This window comes from Lagenorhynchus albirostris, chromosome 7 (assembly GCF_949774975.1).
Source record: "Lagenorhynchus albirostris chromosome 7, mLagAlb1.1, whole genome shotgun sequence".
Taxonomy (NCBI): domain Eukaryota; kingdom Metazoa; phylum Chordata; class Mammalia; order Artiodactyla; family Delphinidae; genus Lagenorhynchus; species Lagenorhynchus albirostris.
In genome coordinates, this window is record NC_083101.1 from 53,835,395 (window position 1) to 53,857,484 (window position 22,090).

Genomic DNA, 22,090 nt, shown 5'->3' on the forward strand with positions numbered 1-22,090 from the left:
CAATAAACTTTGGTATGCGTCTTCCTGGTTTTGAACTTTATAAATGGAATAATGTAACATGTATTCCTTCATGTTTGGCTTCTTTTTCCATGTAATGTTTGTGAGATTTATCAAGTTAATTGTACTTTGTTTTATTCACTAATGTATGGTATTCCTTATATAAATAGCTTGTAATTTCTTTATTTTACATTTGAAGGAAATGGGTTGTTTTCAGTTTGGTAAGATTATGAGTCACTTCTTAGATCAGAAAGATTTTTTAAAAATTTATTCTTTCATAATTTAAAGAACAGTTCCTCCACTTTATACATGTAATGACGTGTTCTGAGAATATGTAGGTATGTTTAACAGGCTACAGTTAAAATGACAGTGGTGTAATGACATGTTAACATAAGTGCTTAGTGTTGTATTTGCAATTCATATTCCAAGTTTAGGATGATCACTTGGGGTATAAAATATTTATTTGCCCAAAGTGCATCCACAATTAATATGGCAACTGCTGACGGAAGGGTTCCAAATAATCAAATATAATTTTGCTGAGTAATCAATTTGCCAAATTATTTAGGAATCTTTGAAGTGTTGATATCTCTGCCTGTAAAATGGCAAACAGTCCTAGATCAAACATAAGATGATTTTACAACAATTTTTTTCAACTAACTAGCTTCTAGTGATTTGATTCAGAGCTTTTGAAGGAATTACAAATTGGTTTAGGCTTTTACAGAGTTCAGCAACATTTCCAAAAAAGTTTTGCCATGTATTGGCTTCCAGAAATGTGTATAGAGAATGTGTGTGTATGGGAAAAATAGGATGAATGCACAGAAAAATGCTCGAGGCATCATTAAGAATTATTTGTAATGGTAGAAACCATCAACCTTAAATCGTATGATCATTAGGTATAATCATGAGAATATCTTAATTCATACAAGTATTTGTTGATTAAATAATATGCTAAGTACCATGCGACACCCTGGGAATTATGTAGTGATCAAGACTGAGAGGTCCCTGAGGTTTCAACTGGAGATGGTGACTTGTAAGATCCTGAACTCACTTCCTCCCATGGACACCCGGAATCTACAGCTACAGACGGAACAAATTTCCTCTGAAAAAACCCTAAAGGCTGGCTGAGCAACTCCTATACGTTGGGTAAACAAGAAACAAAAACACGTCAAAGCGGGTAGGAGAGACTGGGACACAACCTCACCACAAACTTCACCCCCCCACACCCCACCCCTCCCCCAATTTCTCCCTGAAGAGCCAAGCCTTCCTACCCCACATTGGGCACCTCCACTTTTAAGACCTTCACCTTACAGACGAGCCCCCCAAACATCTAGAACATTTGAAAACGAACAGGGCTCCAGTCCTGGAGACCCAAAAGGCTCTAGCAAAACTGAGAAGGGCTCTTAAAGGGCTGGAACGCCCGGACTCACCGCCCCAGGCTCCACGCAGACATGAAGTGAAGGAGGAAGCTCGTTTGCTTCTATTAAACGCGGCGTGAGCCACCGGCATCCTTCCGGGGAGACAGCTTGGCGCCATCCTCTCGCCCCAGCCTGGCTCCAGCCACCGGCGCCATCTTTTTTTGTTGTTGTAAACTATAGGTCTTTCTATTTTCCTCTTGGCAGGTGCCCTCTTCCTCTCCCTTTGCTGCACTCCAGAGCCAGTATCGTCTGGAAGGAAGCTTTCACAGGTGTCTGGTGCCTCCGGTTCGGGGGGCCGCCGTCCAGGGAACTCTGCTCAGTCACGCGGCTCTGCAGGCCGGGGTGGGGGGTGGTCTTGTGTTCCTGGTCCCCACAGGACTGGAACAATGGAGAGAACAGTCGTGGCGGGCTACCACCCCCAGGACACTGCACAGACAGCTCACTGACACATACTCCCAGTCTTTTTGAGAAAGAGCCCGTTTGCTGGTCCAGGAGCTCTGGCCTGGGGCGCATACTTCCAGCCTCAGAGAATGGAGGCTAGCGGTCCCGGGCTTTGCGCTCTCCCTATGCCTCCCTCCAGCTCACCAGCACCGCCCAGAAAGGAGCTTATACTCTTGTCTGGTGCCCTGGGTTTTGAGGTTGCCACCAGGGAACACCTCTTCACGGCCTGGCTCTAGTGGTCCACAGGACTGTAACCAACAGAGTTCTTACACACTCACCACCCATAGGACACAGGAAGAGGCAACAGATCCAGGAGCTCAGTCTCTCTGTGAAAGTGGCCCATTAGCTCATCATCCATCATAACTGCAGCCTGAGGGGCAGGCATCTAGTTAAAGACCAAGAGGTCCCTGAAATCATGAAGTTTGGAATTATAAAGGGAAATGGACATTAAGGAAATACTCATCCAAATATTTATTTAGTGTTAAAAGTGGTTAGTGCTATACACATACACTTTCAACACCTTGGGTTCTGAGAGTTCTTTATAGCTTTTGGTTACAAGTCCTTTATCAGATATATGTTTTGTAAACGTTTTCTCCCAGCTGGTGGTGTCAGAAACTTATTTTAGCCTGCTGGCAAACTAACAAGTGATCCTACCAGGGTGTTAAAGACACTGGCAGGACACACGAAGCTCCTGGGTTAGAGAAAAAGGACTTTGGAACTACATATTCACATCTGTTTCATTTGCTCCCCCAAACGCTCCAAGACCCTTGAGGGACATGGAAAGGCCCAGGTAGGTACTGCACACAGGGTGGATTTGTGTCACAGCTGAGAAACCCCAAGTTTAAATCCCCGATCACTTAAAGAGGGCTGATGGCAAAGCTACCCAACCTTTGCCCTGGTCAGGAAACAAGCATGCCCTTTGCCCCAGTGGGAGCCTTTATCTCTATATTCCAAGGGTTTTTGTTACATATAGCTTTGAAAAAAATAGTCCAGAACAGAAGTGGTTAATGCACTTGCTCAAAACACATGCAAAAAAAAAATGAAAGACCCAAGGAAAATCACCTCCCAATACATGACTTGTCTTTTCCTTCTCCTAGCAGTGTCTATTGAGGAGCAGAAAATTTTTGATAAAGTCCAAATTAGCAATTTGTTTTTTAATAGATCATGCTTGGAGTCACATCTAAGAAAACTGTCTGATCCAAGATCTCAAAGGTTTTTCCTATTTTTTTTTAAACGTTTTATAGTTTTAGGTTTTATATATGGGTTTATGATGTTTAATTTTTATATATGGTGTAAGGTAAGGATCAAAGTTCATTTTTTTAACATATAGACATTTAATCACTCTAGCACTATTTTTTGAAAGATCATACACTTTCTGCTGAATTGCCTTTGCTCATTTGTCAAAAATCAGTGGTCTGTAAATGTGTGGGTCCATTTCTGCACTCTTTATTCTGTTCCATTGATCCATTTGATAGATTCCGTTGATGTATCTTGATGCCAATACCACACTGTCTTGATTACTGTAGTTTATAAGAGCCTTGAATTCAGGTACTGGTAGTTCTCCAACTTACTTCTTCTTTTTCAAAGTTTTTTAGCTATCCTAGATCCACTGTATTTCCATATGAATTGTAAAGTCAGTTTGCCATTTTCTATTAAAAGCTTGATGGGGTTCTGATGAAGACTGTGTTGGCTCTATAGACCAAATTGGGGAGAAAAAATATCTTAACAATATTGAGTCTTTTGCCTTATGAACACAGTAGATCTCTCCATTTATTTAAGTCTTTGATTTCCTTAGAAATGTTTTATAGTTTTTCAGTGTACAGGTCTTACACACCTTTCATCAGATTTATCACTATGTATTTCATAATTAGTTTTTCTATTTTCTTTCTTTCCCTATCTTTTTGCTTTCAGCTCTTCTTGAGTGTTTTTATCCAGACACACAGAGAGGTGTCACCTTTTAAAATTCCTTCTGACAATCTTTTACTTTTTGCGTTATATAGTGCACTTATATTTACTTTAATTACTAATATATTTTTGCGCAGACAACTCAGACACAAATTCCCATGTTGCCAGTAATACATGGGATACTTCCCAATCTCAGAGCTATCAATAAGCTGATGCAAAACCAGGAAGCTACTATGTCTAAGGTCCCTCAGCCTAAATCCTCTGCTTGCCACCCAGCCCCTGTAAGGGTAAGCAGACCCTGCCTCCTGGTCCAGTTGTTGCTTCCGAGAGAAGCAGACCAGAATCAGACCAAGTGCTCTCCTGCTCCCTTCCCCCAGTTTCAAAGTACATTATCCTCAGCAAAATGGCAGCCATTCTACTTATTATGGTGTTCCACACACAAAAAGTCTGCGTGTCAGCCAAATGACAAATTTCAACATGCATTACTTTTAGACCACGCTGAAGAAAAAATCTGGTGGACTGACTTGAATCAGCTAATGAAAACCAGTGACATTTCTCGGGTTGAGTTCAAGTCTTGAAATATCCAGATTCCAAAAGAAAAGGAAATAATATTAAGAACCTATGGGGGAAAGAATATTGTGATCAATAAGTAAAGGTACTAATTACAGGATATATTTGAAAGACCTCAGATTTCCAAGGGAAACCAAGTACAAAAATAAGCTTAGAAACTGTGAACTCTATTTCTTTGTACAAAGTCTTAAATATCTCCCATGTGTGATGGCTGCAACATAAAAATGCCTAAATTGGCCAGATTCATTTTCTTTCTAGCATAGTATTGCATCTTATACTGGCTATAATTTTGTCTCTTCCTTTCATTTATTTATTAAATAACATTATTTGGTACATGTCTATGTTACTGAATTAAATGTCCATATAAATTAGAATGATTTTGGTGTTTTTGTGGGCTAACATGTCGATGTTTGTTTTAGAAGTAACTTTGTATTATGATATGAAAGCACCATGCTGGAGATTCCCAAATAATATTTTCTGCCTTTCATTTCTATCCTTTAAAGAAACCCAAATGAACTGGCTATTCCATATTCTAGGAGGAGACCCTATGTATATTACGATTAAAAAAAAAAAAAGGCCTACAAGGTAAAAAATGTTTCAAACTTGATTGTGGTGCTGTTAACATGAATGTGTGTGTTTGTCAAAACTCACAGAAATGTACACTAAAACGGATGAATTTTCCGGTATGTAAATATATAATTCAAAGAAGAAAAAAAATTGGGGCAGGATATCTTCTTATGTATATTAAAATGAATTTTAATAAGCTATTTCAATCTAAGCAAGGAACTTGGGTGCCAAATATCAATGTGAAGTGACACAAAACAAACACATTATGAACATCCAAAAATCTGGAATTTACAATGGGAATGTTGACAGCTTTTGAAATTAAACAGCACTCAATCACTAATTTTCTTGGAGGGTAAGATTTGTACCCTGCTGGGCTTATAATTTTGTTTTCTCTTTTTGTGCTGTTCATGTATAAATATTGCCAATTTCATTTGACACAAAAAAGGAAAACAACTTAATTTTGTTTCTAGGCTAGTGAATGACACAGAGACTACCCTCTAGATGAGACAGTGTAATATAAGCATCCTGGCAATGATTTGCGGGGTGGGGTGGGATGGGTGGGAATCAAGCCATTTCGAATGTATTTGTAACAAGGAAACAAATTTATTGATTTTAAAAGACAAGACACCATTTTGTTTTGAAAAACACAAGAAAGCTAGCCTGAGTTCAAGTCTGAAATATTCAGAAAAATCCTACTAATATCTTTAGTATGTTCCAGTCATTTGTTTAAACAACACACTAAAAGTTAATATATATTTTTATAATTATAAAAGTTCCCCAGTTATTGTACAGTACACAATACAAATCGCCCACAAACTATTATTTAGCTCCTGCCAATTTTGAGAGGACATGATATACTAAAAGATTTAGCATTTCTCACAAAAATCACATCAGGAAATACGTATTTACAAAACCAAATACATTATACAAAAAACCATCACATGTTATTCGGTAAAGATGTTTTTAAATAATTAAAAAGTTTATTCAACTGTAGTCCAAAAACTGGAAAAGAACATTACATTATCTCACACATACAATCTCTACAAAAGTTGCTTACCTCATTTACATAATATATTCAGTCGATTGTAAAATAAATGTTCAAATATCTCCTAGTGTTACTATGTTTCTGTGCTTGTGGGACTGAATAATGTAATCTGCCACTTACTAAGTGAAATTTAAATGATGGCACTTAAAAAAAAATACAGTATTTTAAAAAAACACAATGAAAGAAGTTTTACCTAGAAGGTACGAAAGCCCTGAGTGATAGTAGAATTACTGATTGGTAAGCACTACAATTAACCTAATTAAAAGTTTAACACCCCAGGCACAAATTTCCAAGTTTTCTCAAGGCACTCACTTATAGTTTCTGTAACCAATGCACTGGTCACCACCATAGGTCCCAATTGATGATGGAGATGAGTATAGAAAAAAATTTGCTTTGGTACAAAAGATGCTTTTTAAACGAATAAAATTCAATACCTCCTTTATTGGTCATTTAAAATCGTGTTTAGCAGGTTAAAACAAGGCAATTATTTGTTCAAAAGTATTAATTCATTGAAGGAAAAATTTACTTGGTAATCAACTGTCAATGGGAGTTTTCACTTTTTCTTTCCTCCCCAGAATCATAATTCCTCTAATAAAGATTTGTTGTCCTCATTATTGAGCTAAACAATTCTTACCAAAGATTTCATTACTCAGGGCTTCCAATCCCAACATCATAATTTATTTAAAAAAACAAAGGAAAGAGGTGGTGGTGGGGTGGGGGGAGGGAAGGATCAAATACCAGAACCAAATAAGAGACAAAATACATTTTTGAAAATAGGACATATTACCAATTACTTCAAACCAAAGGAAACAAAAATCCTAGGCAGTCACTTTGTAAGTGGCTTTTACTATTTAAGTAAAATTGGTAAACTAAACTCAGGTCTACTGGCACATAAAATCACTAGCAGCAATGATCAAGGCATGCAAACTGAGAAGCATTTACAGTAAATCATCATGAAGAATTCAAAAGAAGAGAGTTAAATTAAAACCCTTTGAGTATTGCATGTTAACACATGAGTAATTTGCATGGTTTGACTTCCTAAACTGCCTAAAAAAGCAATGTTTACGGCAAACTTGCACTATGCTATGGATGTCCTTTCACCAGACATCGGAATAGGTTACACTCTTTATGAGCGCCCGGCTAGGGCAGCGCAAGCACATCTGCAGACGACACTGCTCTCATGTTCCCTCTCACAGGGGACAAAGGGGGCCCAGTGCACGCAGAGAGGCCCTTGAGCAAAGTCAGCAATTGTGTAAGCAGACTGGCATTTACAGATATCAGAAGCAGTAGTCATAGCATCTCCTGACAGATGAGCTTAAAATCAAGTGCTTTGCTCTCCATTCTATCTATATATAATTTTTTGACAAAGTATTAAAGTTTTGGAGCATAGATAAAATTATGCCCTACATGAAATTCCCAAACAATATTTTATGAGAGATCTAACTCCAAATAGCTTACCTGCCCCATAGTTCAGTTTTTCTTTATCCACTTGAACTTGTTTCTTCCTAAGGCTTCACTTACAATTGTACTTTCTAAAGCTAAATAAACGAGATCTTTTGTTCTGTTTGGGGAGAAAAAAAAAAAAAGAAAGAAATGTAACCCTTTCTTTATCATACCTTTTAAAGGCAATCTAGGTACTTTCAATGTGCAGAGATCAGTTACAACATAGGTCTACAGGCCCATGTATTTGTCCTCCTTTTCTAGAGTCATGATGTGATGCTAGAAAAGTTGATTTTTTTTCTGTAAACAGTACACTTACTTAGATGGCAGTGAATATTTGGGAATAAATATATCAAGCCCTCTTGAAGAAAATTAAGAGTTGTATATAAAATGCAAGTGTTCAGCGTGGAAACACTTTCTCTTCCTACCCCCCCCTTTAAAAAACAGCATAATTAGACATTTGGATATAGAGTATATTTTACCGGTCTAAGTCTAAATAAATGATCTGAAAGGCTTTTGTCCCCCATTGTATATCTTACAATGCTCAAAGGGTTAATACAAGGCATTACATCAAAGGGGTTTTCTAATACTAGAACTAAGCACTGAATTAATGCTTCTATTCCAGTTTTAAAAAAATCACCAAAGTTGCAGAAATACTAGGATTCCATTAATTGATTTGTTCTAACCATACACATGGAGGTTGATCTGATCTAGTGACAAGCCTAATTTTCAATAGCACTGCATGTCAACCCCTCTCCCCCATGTTCTGGTGTGATTCATACAAATCACAAGTTCTAACTTCAATTTTTTGATGATTGCTATTTTCTCACCAAGAATTTGGGGGAGGGGAGGTTATAACAAAGGTCAATTTGTTGTATATAACCACTGCCTCAAATTGCACACAAAGGTGACTTGCCAGTTTTTTACTTTCTACTTGTGTCCACACAGGGAGGACCAACATCACAGTGACCCACATTTTTTTCTTTTACACTAATATTTCAAGCACAGCATTATTTTAGATGTTTCGAATATATCATCTGAAGAATTTTTCAAATTTGAAAATGCATCACGTTTAGCACTTCTAGAGAGTGCGTTCATGTAAAAAGGTTCATGATTACGGTAATGAAACCGTATTCAGTCCTGAATGACTTTAACTGCATTCTACAAGAACGTGTTCTTTTTCACTCGTCTACTACAAATCAAAGGCAGTCAATGTTGCACACTACTAATTTTAGGTATGCAGTGTTAAAAATCATTTTCTAAAATTTACTTGTTTTTCAAGTACACCATCTAAAGAGCGGTGCATGAACCGTGCTATACAGTACAAGAAAAAGCACAAAAAGGAAAGCAGATTTCTGTAAAGGCAGTAAGACTTATACAGTCAGTCCAAGCGTAGTTTGGATGAGAATCCTGAAAAAGTGACCAGCCACTTGATATCCAAAGAAAAAATTTAAAGTTGGGCCCTGTGTTCCAAGGACATGGTTCATCCATTTCGCCCCATTGTTCACTGGCTTTGTGAATGCCAATCTTTTGGGTATGATTCTCAAAGTGTATGTGAAGATCAAACTATACCCATGATACTCAATCCTATTACACAGAAATATCTTTCTTGAAACTTAAAAGTAGCCAACATGCCTTCCTCACATTTTTCCTCACTGAAAGCATAGCACTAGGTCTACATAGATATTTTTCATGACTAGTGTTTAATTACAGTGTCAAGAAATATTAAGAAGTCCTTAAAATGTGTACTTGCCACTTGTCAATAAATCTACTCTGAGAATGTTAGTGTCATAATATTATTTAGAAAAGTCAGTTTCAGTGAACAGAAAAAATGAAAATAAAATGTTCAATACATGTTTGCTCCAATTTGCTCAATTGTATAAATTATGATGTTTTTATTTTCTAATATACTTCACAATTTAAATTTGAAATTGCTTAAGATGTGTGTGTGTGTGTGTATGTGTGTGTATGTGTGTGAGATCTTGTATATATATGTGTGTGTGTGTGTGTCTTACTGTAGATTACAGATAACTGGAAATAGCAGAGATCATAGATGTTATTTTGTCTATTGATCAGAACTACCTACCCTAGTCACAAAGAATTAATGTTCCTAACTGTGCTCATGAAAGACATTAGAATATTTTTAGTGAGACAAGTTAATAATATTTAATTCCTCTAATCTGTCCTAATTTAGAACAAACCATGAACAATTGGAAGAAATGTTGAATCCTGTAGGGTGCCCAATCCCTAACTTTCATCAATCTAAATTTGCCATTATCAGATTCCTCTAATGAGACAAATATATCCAACATTAAATTAAACAATGATAATAAATACATTTAAAATCATTCAATAAACAAGATGAAACCAGTAAATACATTTGGTCCAACACAGATATAATAAAGTTCTGGGGGTTGTGAATGGGGAAGTGAAAAAATTCAGAAAGGAGCATCAAAATGAAGCATTTTTTTTCCTTTTTAGATTTTAATTTTACCTGTAAACCTTTCCTAATGCACGATGAAGTAGATACACAGTCTTTGCAGCTTTAAGGTGTTTGTTTGCGTTTGTGTGTGTGATAGTGCAAATTCATTGCCTTTAGGGGAGGAAAAAGGGGAATGATCATTTAAATGACATTTAAATGAAGGTGATGCTAGGATGCTAGTGAAGACTTTCAAACATGTGAGTGAGTTGTATGATACAAAATTTGAATCGATTTTAAAAATTATATATGAATGATTTAAAGTTTACTTAAGAAGCTTTGTTGATCTTAGTTATTTGAGTAGTCTAAGGCAATCAAGTAACAACAGTTGAAATGTACTGCATGTTACCCAATAAGCCATTTGGTATTTTCAACTGTACAGACTGGCTCACCCTCTCCTTTCCACCCCCCGCCCCCGCCCTCCCCACCCTAATAAAACTGGAAAGATAAACGTCTTGAGTGTAATATAGGCCTCATTAATAATCTGTAAATCATTTTGTGCTTTCCCTTTTTTTGGCTCTATGTATTTGTGTATTATTTATTTTTGCTAATTAGCTTTTTTAGAACTATTTAAATAAATGGATGTGCCTGTTTTTGTTGTTGTTGGTTAATAATTTGAGAGCTTAAAAGAACCTTGCTTTTCACGTAAATTAAAGTAGGGATGGGTGTTATCCTCTCTGGGATCTCACCTTCTGACTTGGTAGCTGACTCCTGCCCACGGACACTTGCGCGTGCATGTGGGCACACAGACACTGAGACACACAGAAACATTTAGACTGAAAAGATGCACTTCAATAAGTACCTGCTTATTGTGTTAATTTTCTTAAGTTATAACTAGATAAGAATGGTCTAAAATATATATGATTTTCTGTAACAAAGTTGGTAATTAAAACTAGCCTGCTATTTCACAATAGCAATCTGATCCTTAATCCTTAAGCAATGTGATTTGTAATCAAGTAATATTCAGCTCTAGGAACAAAAATAAATTCACGGTCACTCAAAGAGGGGAAGTGATTTTTGTCTTTTCATTTTGCTTTGTTTGCCCTAAATTTCCTTTGAAGAACATGTTACCTGTCCTTACTTCGGGAATCTGAAAATGACAGGCACACCTTGTCAAATGGATTGAAGAGGAATTCACATGAACAAAATAAGCCTTACTAAACCTTAGCTTCAGTTCTGTTTTAAGGCACCATGTAATAGCCGAGGTACGATGATCCCTGATGTACATTCTTCAACGGCACTGGTCCATCCAGCCACCTATCCAAATCCTACAGAATTGGGGATAAGCAACAGTGCGGTGTGCCAGTTACACTGCCTTCAGGTTCTGTTTAAAATTTAAATCCACATACTTTAGAAACCAGGAAATATTTTTGAAGGAAATAACGATATGCAGGTTGCTACATTCCTTGCATTCCATAAATTTTCTTTTATAATAGCAGCATATTGAACTACTATTAGGAAAAAGACCTGGAATAAAAGAAAGTCATTCAAATGGAATGGTTTCCTGTATGTCCAGCTCAGCATAAGTAGCATGTACACTTAAAAAAAAAAAAAGTCAAGTCATTTTTTTCAGCTTCAGTATCTAACTATAACAGCCCCACTCAACAGCAGAATGCATCTGTGCAGTGGTCCCAAATACAGAATCAGTAGTCTTTAAACAGAGGAATTGGTATGCAAATAACAGTTAAAATTCAATGTTTAACGGAAGCTTGCATTAACATGGTTTAATAATTATGTACACAAATTATGTACATATTAGCATAATCTCTTGCAATTCTGTCATTTACTCTGAACTGATAAATGCACAGCTCAACTTTTCTTCAGAGAAAAATAGATGACCTTCCCAACCCTCTAGCACTATAATAAAAATGCTCTGTATTCTCTCTCCATACTCCAAAATGTTATGAAAATAGTGTCTTGTGGTTCTGTCCAATGAAAAGCACCTTTCAAAAGCAAATTTGATGCATCTGCTGCCCAGTGGGCATGCCTCCAGTGTAAATCAAAGAAAATCATTTCTTTTGATATTTCACAGAAGTGCATCTAATTAAAAACTTACACATGAAATCATACACCAAGACTAACAATCAACAATAAAATATTTTAAGCTACAAAAAATGTAAATTATTTTTTAATTATAAGAAAACAAAAACATTGACATTAAGTGTTGTAAAAATCCTTCTTGACACCCAAAACTAAGGGGAAAAAAACTCATCATTAAGAAGCAAATAATTTGTTTACATTAAAAAAAAAAAAAAAGACCTGGCAAAATACATACACCCATTCCATTTCACAACTCCAAAAAGGTAATGTTCAGCACAGAGAATTTGACAACCGTTGACCTTCAGGCTTATTAAAATTTCAACTTAAGCCCAATATCAACAGGGTTAATGTTAGCTGGAAAAATACGTTTTAATATTCTTTAGACTGCAGTGTAGGTATTTCCTGTAGCGCTGCACTGTCTGATAGTCTGAGTACTCGTGACGATGTGCTCGCTGTGAATTGGATTCAGGAGGCTTGGCTGCACGCCACTCTCGAGGACAGGCTGCATACAGCCCACCGGAAATGCCTGGTTCAGCTCGGTTTTCTCTCTTTTGGCTTGAGGTTCTGAAGAGTCATCTAATTCCTCATCCATTTCACTCTCCACTTCACTGCCTTCATCTGCACAAACAAATAATACCAAGACTATTACCAGAAGACAAACTGGGAAAGAGCAATCAACAAATGCTTTAGGAACACTTTAATATAGTACATTGAGAAAGCAACTCCTTAGCGCTTCTTGGGGGACAAAGCTTGTGGGTTGTCCTTTCAACAGCTTTTACCTGTGTCAGTGCTCTATTCTTTTAAACACAGCAAAGGTAATTTATTCTTGGGTTTGTGATTGATATCTTTAATAGGTCTTTTAAGAAGACCTTTGGACTTCCCTAAAGTTTTTACATTAACTAGTGGCATAATTTGTGTCATTATAAAGTAGTCACTTGGGTACACTACGCTGGCTTTGGGGAATGTATTGCGCTGAAAAATGCTAACTATGAAAAAAACAAAAGGAAGAAAGAAAGAAAAAAATTTGTTTTTCCTCTGAAAATCTACATCTGATATAAATTTTATCTGTGCTGATGTTAATGTAGGTGAGACCTATGTTGAGTCACGAAATAACTATAGCATGCATAAGCAGGGGCTGCTTACAGACCTTCTGTGCACATGAATGTTGTAGATCACAATATTAATTAGACCCTTAACTTTTATTACAAAATGAAGACTGAGGCAGTAGTATCAGATTAAAAATGCACAGTGAATTTCCATTCCTAGCAACACTGATACTCTCTGTTAACAGCTAGTATTCATTTCTGGAAATCAGGTGTATAAATAGTCACTGTTACTTCCAAATTTTAATACATTTTATATTAACTAAAACATCATTATAATGGAATACTATTTAATTTTTTCCAGCATGCACTGTTAAAATTCAAAAGCACAGCATAGAGAGAAAATGCTCTCACACAGCTTTACTACTGTGTAAGATTCTCCTCAGAGGAGTGGAGAGAATACCTCTTCATAAGCGCTAATTTTTAAACAGCTAGGCATATATTTCTGCCTCAAAAATCTTTTCACTGGGAATTCCCTGGTGGTCCAGTGGTTAGGACTCTGTGCTTTCACTTCTGGGCCTGGTTTCGATCCCTGGTCAGGGAACTAAGATCCCACAAGCCACGTGGCACAGGCAAAAAAAAAAAAAGTCTTTTTACTTCATCCTCGACATGTTTTATTGTTTACCGAAAAAGCCTCCACACATAATTACACCAAAACCTCATCTATAAATAAAAGATATCTATACTTATTCTTATATTTTTGACTTATTATGGTGACTTTTGTATTAACAGAATCAGATCTCCATTATACTCTATGGCATGTCACATGCAAAGAGTGTGTAACAAGTTACTGCAATGTCAGCTGGACTCTGTCTAAGAGGTGTTGAGTCTAGTTTTACCATTTGGGGCACACCTGCAGCAGTTCTGCTAATACAGTTCTCGGCGTAAATGGGCTCCCTGACGTTGCTTCTCTTATTATCAATTGGTGCAAAGATGGTTCCAGAGAAAAGTGGTGAGGAATAATAGGGCCTCCATATAAGGTGCAGGTTGTACAGTTGTGCAGTTGCCGGGAGCAACGTCTTCTGGGAAGGTTGTGTGATTAAAAAGATTGAGATTAGATACACTGACTAGAAATGGTGTCTGTGATGCACTGAATGATAAACAGAAGAAGTTCTCTGGGACGAGGTAAGCTGTTTTGGCCACCTGCTTTATCCGGTTACCGTTCGCCTCTGGTAAAGGACTTGAGGATAGCATTACAGTTTGTCCGAACAAGCACATTCGAAGGGCTGGCGAGCTGCCGGAAAGGGCTACGTTTGGTAGACATTTGCTTCATTAAGAGGATATAATCAAAATATGCTTGTATGACACTTTTGCATTTTTTTTTTGTATTTGTTTTCATATGAACAAACAAAAGGTCTGGAAGGATCCTCACACTAAATTCTTAATGGTGGTAGTCTCTGGCTTTTGACTATGAAGTTTTTACTTTCTGTAATTTCTAATTCTCTGCATTATTTGAAATCTTTATACATAACTAATGTTACTTTTATTATCCAGAAAAAAATCAAACTCTCATTTTGTGGAAAAAGCCCCCCAAAATTTCTTAAAGATTTCACATTCAAACCTTAGGTTCTGAATATGCTAGTTTGGTTAATTCTCAAGAAGCATCCAGTCTAGAGGTGAATGGGACCAGCAGAGCCACCGGAGGAAGGTGAGGGCAAGTCACACTGCTCCTTGGCTCCCTCTCTACCAACTTTTCTGTGACTGAGAAATAGTGTCAAAGTAATAAAAGAGGCAGCAGTAAAAGAAAAAAAAAAATCATTTCAAGCAGGCAGGCAAGTGGAGAGAGAATGGGATGTCCTTTCATCTACCCTGCTGTGGACGGAAAAGGCAATGGGGAGATGGACAGAACAAACTCCAGTGCTCCAGGCCACGCTGCTTCAGGTCCACTTGTGAGTGACAGGGTTCCTCTGGATAGGCTACAAAGCAATCACAAAAGCAAGCCCTTTCTCTAGTTCCCACAGACATTTTATGCTCCTATAGAGACTCAAAAGACATTTCCTGGGAACCTACTTGAAGTTATGGGAATTTGGTACACAAAAACTAAAACTAGGTGCTGCTGGAGTTTACCAAAGACTTTGGTTCAACGCTTGACAAGGAAGACTGGCTGCCATTCAGTGTTTGGCCCAGGAGCAACATTCCTACTACACCTCCGGACACCCTGGGATGAAATCCCCAAATTTGAATTATGAGGCTTTGGTGTCAGTGTATCATCGGGGTTGCCTTATATGTTGGGCCTGCATTTCAACAGCCACTTTTCCTGCTCTGAATTTACAAACTGGCCTCATCATTGATTTGCCTCTCTGATGTTTCTTTGGTTAATCCTATAGAGTATATATTTGCAACAATGATGTTTTGGGGCTATCATTCTCTACTTTTCCTGTTTTGCTATTATGCATGTTGCTAAAACAGGAATTAACGCATACACAGTTGATAAATAGTGATAGGAGTTTAAAGTGGGAGTGATGTTGATTCACACAGGACTTTCCCCGGCATGTGAATGTCTTCCATCACCAAGGAGGCACAGAAGCTGAACACAGAGGACCCTAGTACAGGACGCTGCAGAGAACAGTGTGGCACCTCGTGTGTGGATTCCCCACGTGCTTCCTCATGCCTCAGTTTCCCCACTGGCTCTGGCTCTGTCCTGGAAGGGATAATGGTGTAGTTCTCCCCAGTCTATGGACACTTTCTCCCTGACTCCAAAACTCAATTCCTTAAAACCTCAAGAAATCTTCACTTTTTTTGTTTTTGTTTTTTGAAGAAAGGTATATATTTTCTGCAGTGCTTATTTATTAGAAATTTTACATTAAAAAAAGAAAAACAACAACTGAGCTGGTATTTTTTTCAGAATTGTTTCTCTTTGTGTGCACTCTATTCCAACCTCATTTTCCTTCAAGCCCTGTACCTTTTACTCTGTGGTTTTATAGGTCGTGAGTTTCTTCAGAATTATATATTGTGTTGTCACATTAGAGTGGCAATGCTGATATGAAAATTTAAAAGTATACATGTTATCCTTTTCATCTATCCCAATACTGATCTTGCTTTTATAGTAAACTTCATTGTTATCTCTGAGTTCTTTTTCCACTGAAAAGTGTGAATTGGTGACTTGAGTACGCTGAGGAATCTTTTTCTTGCCGGGTGGGCCTTAAATAAAAATATTTGACCCAATTTTATCACTTTTTTCAGAACTCTGGCGAAAGCCAGAAATAATTTCTGGTTACTTGTACTTAATTGCAGGCAAAAAAAATCAAGAAGAGTTTAAACTGTATTTAAATTCAATTCTTGCACTTAATATATGTAACATAAAGAAAGCATAGAAATGGAGAAATAAAAAAGATTCCAAAAGACTTAACTATCATATTCATCAAGGATTGTATGCCATTTCCACAAAATAAAAGTGCTATACACATATACATTTTCCTCTATGAGAATTTCTTACTCAAAAAAAGTCCTTAAAAATGTACATTATTTTCAATTCTTACCTTTATCCAGATTTCCAGGAGACACAGCATTTAAATCACCAAACTGCAAAACAATAGTCATTTGTGCAACAGTTACTACCAAGCAGAATAAAATAATATTCTCAGAGACTGCAGTAAAAATACCACACTACGACTTTTTAAAACTGTAAACTAGCGACCATTTTGATCTCTAACTACACAGGTCACCTAATTTTCCAATCAAACCTGTCAAAATTGAACAGTTTAAACTGTGTCACAATTTAGCTGTCTTAGCCTTTTTGCAAAAGGATAACAATTTTCTGTCTTCCATGCTCCATTTTACTTTTTATTATTTGAACTCAGCAGTGAAGCAATAGGGGCCTGGCTGACCTGGATGAAGATGGATGTGGTAGAATAAATTTGGAAAAGCTCTGACGAAGCAGGATGCATCAGCTCCACCCCCATTAACTGTCCGTGAGTCCACCCGGAGTCTACACTATAGAAACATGGTCCAGCCACTTGGTTGAACTCTGTTTTTTTGAGTTTTTATTTGTAGAAATGAAAAACATAATAGGAGCCCCAACACTGAGAGTATTTATGTTTACAAAATCTTTGAGACTTCTCTTCTTGTAATTGATCTTCTTATTTACTAAGATAACAGGGTCCCAAATTAAAAAAGAAATGCATCTGATTGTTATTAGTGCAACAAAAAAGGTATTAAAACAATATGGAACAATTAATAACCTTCAGCTTAGACTTTACTTGCTACCTTAGTTCAAAAGCTTGATATTTTTACAGTGAAAAAATATATTTTAAGAGTCTCAGGGTGAACATAAATAAAAAATTGAAGAGCAGAGGTAACGAAGCTAATTGGAAAAAGGTGAAGTGAAACCTCATAGCACCTGCTTTTTAAATGGTAAACATTACTTTTTTTTTAAAGCTGAAGATTCGGAATAAGTCATTATTAGAAATTCGGGTTTCTCAAAAAGCTTAGAAAGGGTGAGAGAGAAATTCTACTTACATTCGGAAGTTTGCTTATAAAGAGTTCCATGATAGGAGTATTTTTTTCATCTACAACATATGTCTATAAAGTAATAAAACTGATCTTATTTTGCAAACATACACACACATAATTTCTTTTTTTATCTAAACATGAGTTGTTCTTCATAGTAGCTACCTTGGGAGCTTATACATTTATTCCAAGGTTCAAGATTCTGGAATTCCTCTTTGACAACCAATTTCAAGAGTTAGTTTATGTATCATTCAAGAAAGCCCATCTTGTTGTTTTACATCAAACTGTGACTCCAAACACTCCACATTTTATTCATTGTACTTGGTCCTGAGATGATTTCTGATTACTTACCAAATTTAAATGCATCTCTGCCACAATTCAGGATATTTAAAATAATGTGTCATTTTATTCTTTATTATTTCTTAGCAGTTCAGAGGCAGTTTAAAAAGAGGCATTCCACATCACTTTAAGCCATGGCAGTATTACTGAACCAATGTGTAGCCTCCCGAGGTGACTGCCTTGAAGGGGACAAGGGCCTCCTGGTTGCACAACTCTTAGTATATTTGTTTGAAGGACTGCCCCATTGCGTTATAGTTACGTCCCATGGGCAGCAAACATAAAATCATAAATACTGAACTGTTGTTTTGAAGTTGTTCCTGTTCACATGGCTCAGAACCTTATGTTAGTCTAAATAAAAACCACAGTTTAAATTGTACAGGATTTCTTGAATTAAAGAATATAATAAAAACACCAAAAAACACAACAGGATTCTTTACCTATTTTTGGTATTATTTAAATTTTTAGAACTATAAACAGAGAATGCCCAAAGCTGAAGGGTCATTTATATGTTATTTCTAGTTGACACATAGAGTAAGATTTTTATTTCTTTTAAATGAGTACTTAACAACACTTAAGACCCAATACTGGAAATGAGTTGGCAGTGATGAGTCTAAACATACCTTCCATATCTATAAAAAGTGAATACACCATTTGTTTTTGATAAATCTTGAAAAGTTGTTTGAGACTAAATTATTACTGCCATCAGTGATCAATAATATCATGCAAAGGGGCTAAAACCAAACTTTGAACACATATGGAAATTTTTCTTCGAAAGAAACACTGCTTTTAGTTGCTACTTAACTGAAAATATGACAACGTAATAGAAAGATTTTCCTTTGAAAATTTCTGCTTAATCTGAATGAATACATCTGATTACTCAGGATGGTGAAAATAAAAACCAAAAACAATCGAAATCTCTGTAATCATTATTAGCATTAGTAAGTAAACATTTGCATACTCAATGCTGAGGGCTTGTGACCATGCACTGTGAGGGACACTGTGGAAAAAAAGAAAAAAAAAATCCTCAAGATACTGCCAATGCCTGTAGTTGTCTCTGGGATTAATGACAAAGTTCCATATGTACAACATACAGTAGATTTAAAATAAAAATATTGTGAATAAGAGGTTTTGATATACCTGTATAGTGGAAGGTGAAGGTTTTAATATGCATTTTATGTGTGAGGAAAGAATATACATTTGAGGACTTCCCTGGTGGCGCAGTGGTTAAGAACCCACCTGCCAATACAGGGGACATGGGTTCAAGCCCTGGTCCGGGAAGATCCCACATGTCGCGGAGCAACTAAGCCCGTGAGCCACAACTACTGAGCCTGCACTCTGAAGTCCGTGAGCCACAACTCCTGAAGCCCACGCACCTGGAGCCCGTGCTCCGTAACAAGAGAAGCCACCGCAATGAGAAGCCCTCGTACCGCAACAAAGAGTAGCCCCCGCTCGCCGCAACTAGAGAAAGCCCGCGCGCAGCAACGAAGACCCAACGCAGCCAAGAAAAAAAAAAAGAATATACATGTGATTAAGGAAAAAAAACACCCTAATCCTACAGATAGAGTAGGTAAGATCAGGACAATCAGTTCGTTCATTCAGTATTCAAAAAATATTTATTGAGAGCTTATTATGTGCTAGGCACTCTGCCAGCCAAGTTCCAGTCAGATTAATTTGGAAATATTCCCTCTTTCTGAAGGTGAGTATCAGAAGTTGTTTATATTAAAAAGGACAGGTAGTTTAGCCAAAAACCAAGGCAGCCTAGGAAACCTTCAGGAAGGTTTTAAAACCACAGGGTTATTAGAAAGGGAGTTTGGAGGGAGCAGCAAGTCAAAGTAGCAGGAAGGGAGGAAGGAAGGGAAGGGAGGCAGGGAAGACTGAGAGCGGGCATAAGGACGGCGGCATCACAGACAGGAGAGAGACGACAGGGACGTAAATGAGGCCAGCACACACTAGCAACAGAAGAGGAGAAGGAGAGACATGATTTGGATTAAAAAAAATGGAGGTTGGGGCTTCCCTGGTGGCTCAATGGTTGAGGGTCCGCCTGCCGTTGCAGGGGACGAGGGTTCGTGCCCTGGTCCGGGAAGATCCCACATGCCGCGGAGCGGCTGGGCCTGTGAGCCATGGCCGCTGAGCCTGCGCGTCCGGAGCCTGTGCTCCGTAACAGGAAAGGCCACAGCAGTGAGAGGACCGCGTAGCGCAAAAAAAAAAAAAAAAATCAATAAATAAAAAAAATAGAGGTTGGCAAGGAAGTCCAGAGATTACTGAAAAGTTATAGCTTCAGAAACTGAAAAAAACTTACTGCTTTCTAATTTCCCCTGCTGCACAGGGGACTGGAGGGGACTACTATTCACTGAGGTGACGTCTTACAGCTTATAAAGTACTTTCATGGTTCAGCATATAGTTGACTTCCTCTCAAATATGATGACCTCAAGTATCACTTTCTCAATATCACTTCTTCAGAGAGGCTTTTCCTCACAGCCCTACTTAAGCATCTCCTTCCCTGTCACTGTTCATCAGCACCTCACAAAAAACTTATGAATCTGGCTAGGTAAGGAGCTTAGATTTAATCTTGCAGCTATTGAAAACATGTTAATTTGTCTAACATTGTAAGGAAATATGGTGGTGTTAGATTTGAGACCAGATATTCTGACCATCAGTTTAGGAAGGGAGGGAGTAAGGGAGTGGGAGGGAGAGGGAGAGAGAGAGAGAGAAAGTATGTATGTTTCCTACATGGAAGAAAGAATATAAATTAAGGGATTTAAAGTGTGCTCTGGGGTAGAAAGCATATGGCCTTTGATGTACATAGGAGTTAAAGTTCTGTCAGCCAGATAGATAAATAGGGAACGTTCTGAAGTAGAAACAGAATGGAACATAGAGAAAGCATAGCTGTTGTTTTTAGGAAGAAAGACCTCCTTGCCTAGAAACCATTCCTCCAGGCCCTGACAACCGGTCATAATAATGAGCATGCTCCTGGACAGCAGCAGACTAAAAAATGTGTGGTCAAGGCAGGCAGTGGGAGTCTGTTAGACCATAAATTCATGACGAGTAGTAATGGCCAGGAAGTATAAATGGGAGACTGGTCAGCACAGCCTATGTGACTACTGGCAGCATCCTTGAGAGCAACCCTGAGTATGACCCTGACTTGTGGCCAAGCAGCTGAGAAGCAGTTCATCATAGGACTGTGAGGCCTAAGCACAGGCACCATGAGAGAAATCAGGCTCAGCATGGGAGGATGCAGCCCACAGGTATACTGCAGAGACCATTGCAGGTTAGATACAGCAGCAGTGAACCTTCCACAATAAGGGAGGCAAGACTTGTATTGTAATAGCTGGAAAGTGAAACAATGCAGAGGAAGCCAGGGGGCTCAGACAGCAAACTGGTGAGGATCCACGGGGGCCCACAAAACAGAGACTGGGGATAGAAGGAAGGAGTTCAAGGACTGGGATGAAGACCTCACCCGTGGGGATGCTTTCCCTGCTGGAAGAGTTTACCCCATCCTGGGGAGGAAGGTTAGTGAGTAATCATAACCACACCATCTGGGCAGCCAGGTAAACATCCTCCACAGAAACCACATCTTACCACAAAATCTCTCTGCTGGTATGCCCAGATTTATAGATTTACAGGCAGACAGATACAATCTCTCCCCCCCCTCACACACACACACACACACACAGACACACACAATGTATAACTGATTTACATGCTGGCACCAAAATATGAAAGTGTATGGTCTAGAACAGGGGTTAGTAAGGGGTCAGATAGTAAATATTTTAGGCGTTACGGTCCTGTTGCAATTACTCAGCTCGGCTACTACAGTGCAAAAATAGCCATAGATGATAGTTATATGAGTGGGCATGAATGTGTTCTAATAAAACTTTATAAAAAATGGATGATGAGCTGGCCTTTGGCTAAAAGAACTTGTAAACCCTAGAAGATTTGGTCCAGTTCACAGACAGTGAAGGGAATGGAAGATTTTGTCTTTAAGGAAGGTGTGAAGACTTTGGCCACAGGGAGGATATAGAACCAGAGGCTTTAAGAACTAGCTTCATCAAAAAATGGTCACAAGGAAAGAAACATGGGTCAAGTTTTAAAGATGGAAATCAGTTGGAAGACTAATCTTCCTCTCTTTTCTATGGAGGCTTGTATGTACAGACAGAGACAGATAAAGGTTGGTGTTTGTGTCGATTAGTGGGTGAAGAGGGATGAAGTCTAGGATACGAGGAAAGATTGCATGGAAAAGAGACTGGGAAAAAGATTACATGTATTAGTGATTTAGATGGGGCAAGCCTCCCTAGTGGGG

The 22,090-nt window shown here is 37.9% G+C and overlaps 1 protein-coding gene across 2 annotated transcripts in view; it reads right to left on the reverse strand.

Moving 5' to 3' along the window:
• Positions 1-11,759: 11,759 nt before the first annotated feature.
• RFX3 (regulatory factor X3) overlaps positions 11,760-22,090 on the reverse strand; it is a 289,095-nt gene continuing 278,764 nt past the window's right edge. For both annotated transcript variants that reach the window (XM_060153464.1, XM_060153465.1), the window contains exons 16-17: positions 16,482-16,524; positions 11,760-12,517 (exon numbers count right to left, since the gene is read on the reverse strand). In XM_060153464.1, coding sequence (XP_060009447.1) covers positions 12,279-12,517; positions 16,482-16,524 — 282 coding nt within the window. In that variant the 3' untranslated portion in view covers positions 11,760-12,278. The remainder of the gene's footprint in view (positions 12,518-16,481; positions 16,525-22,090) is intronic.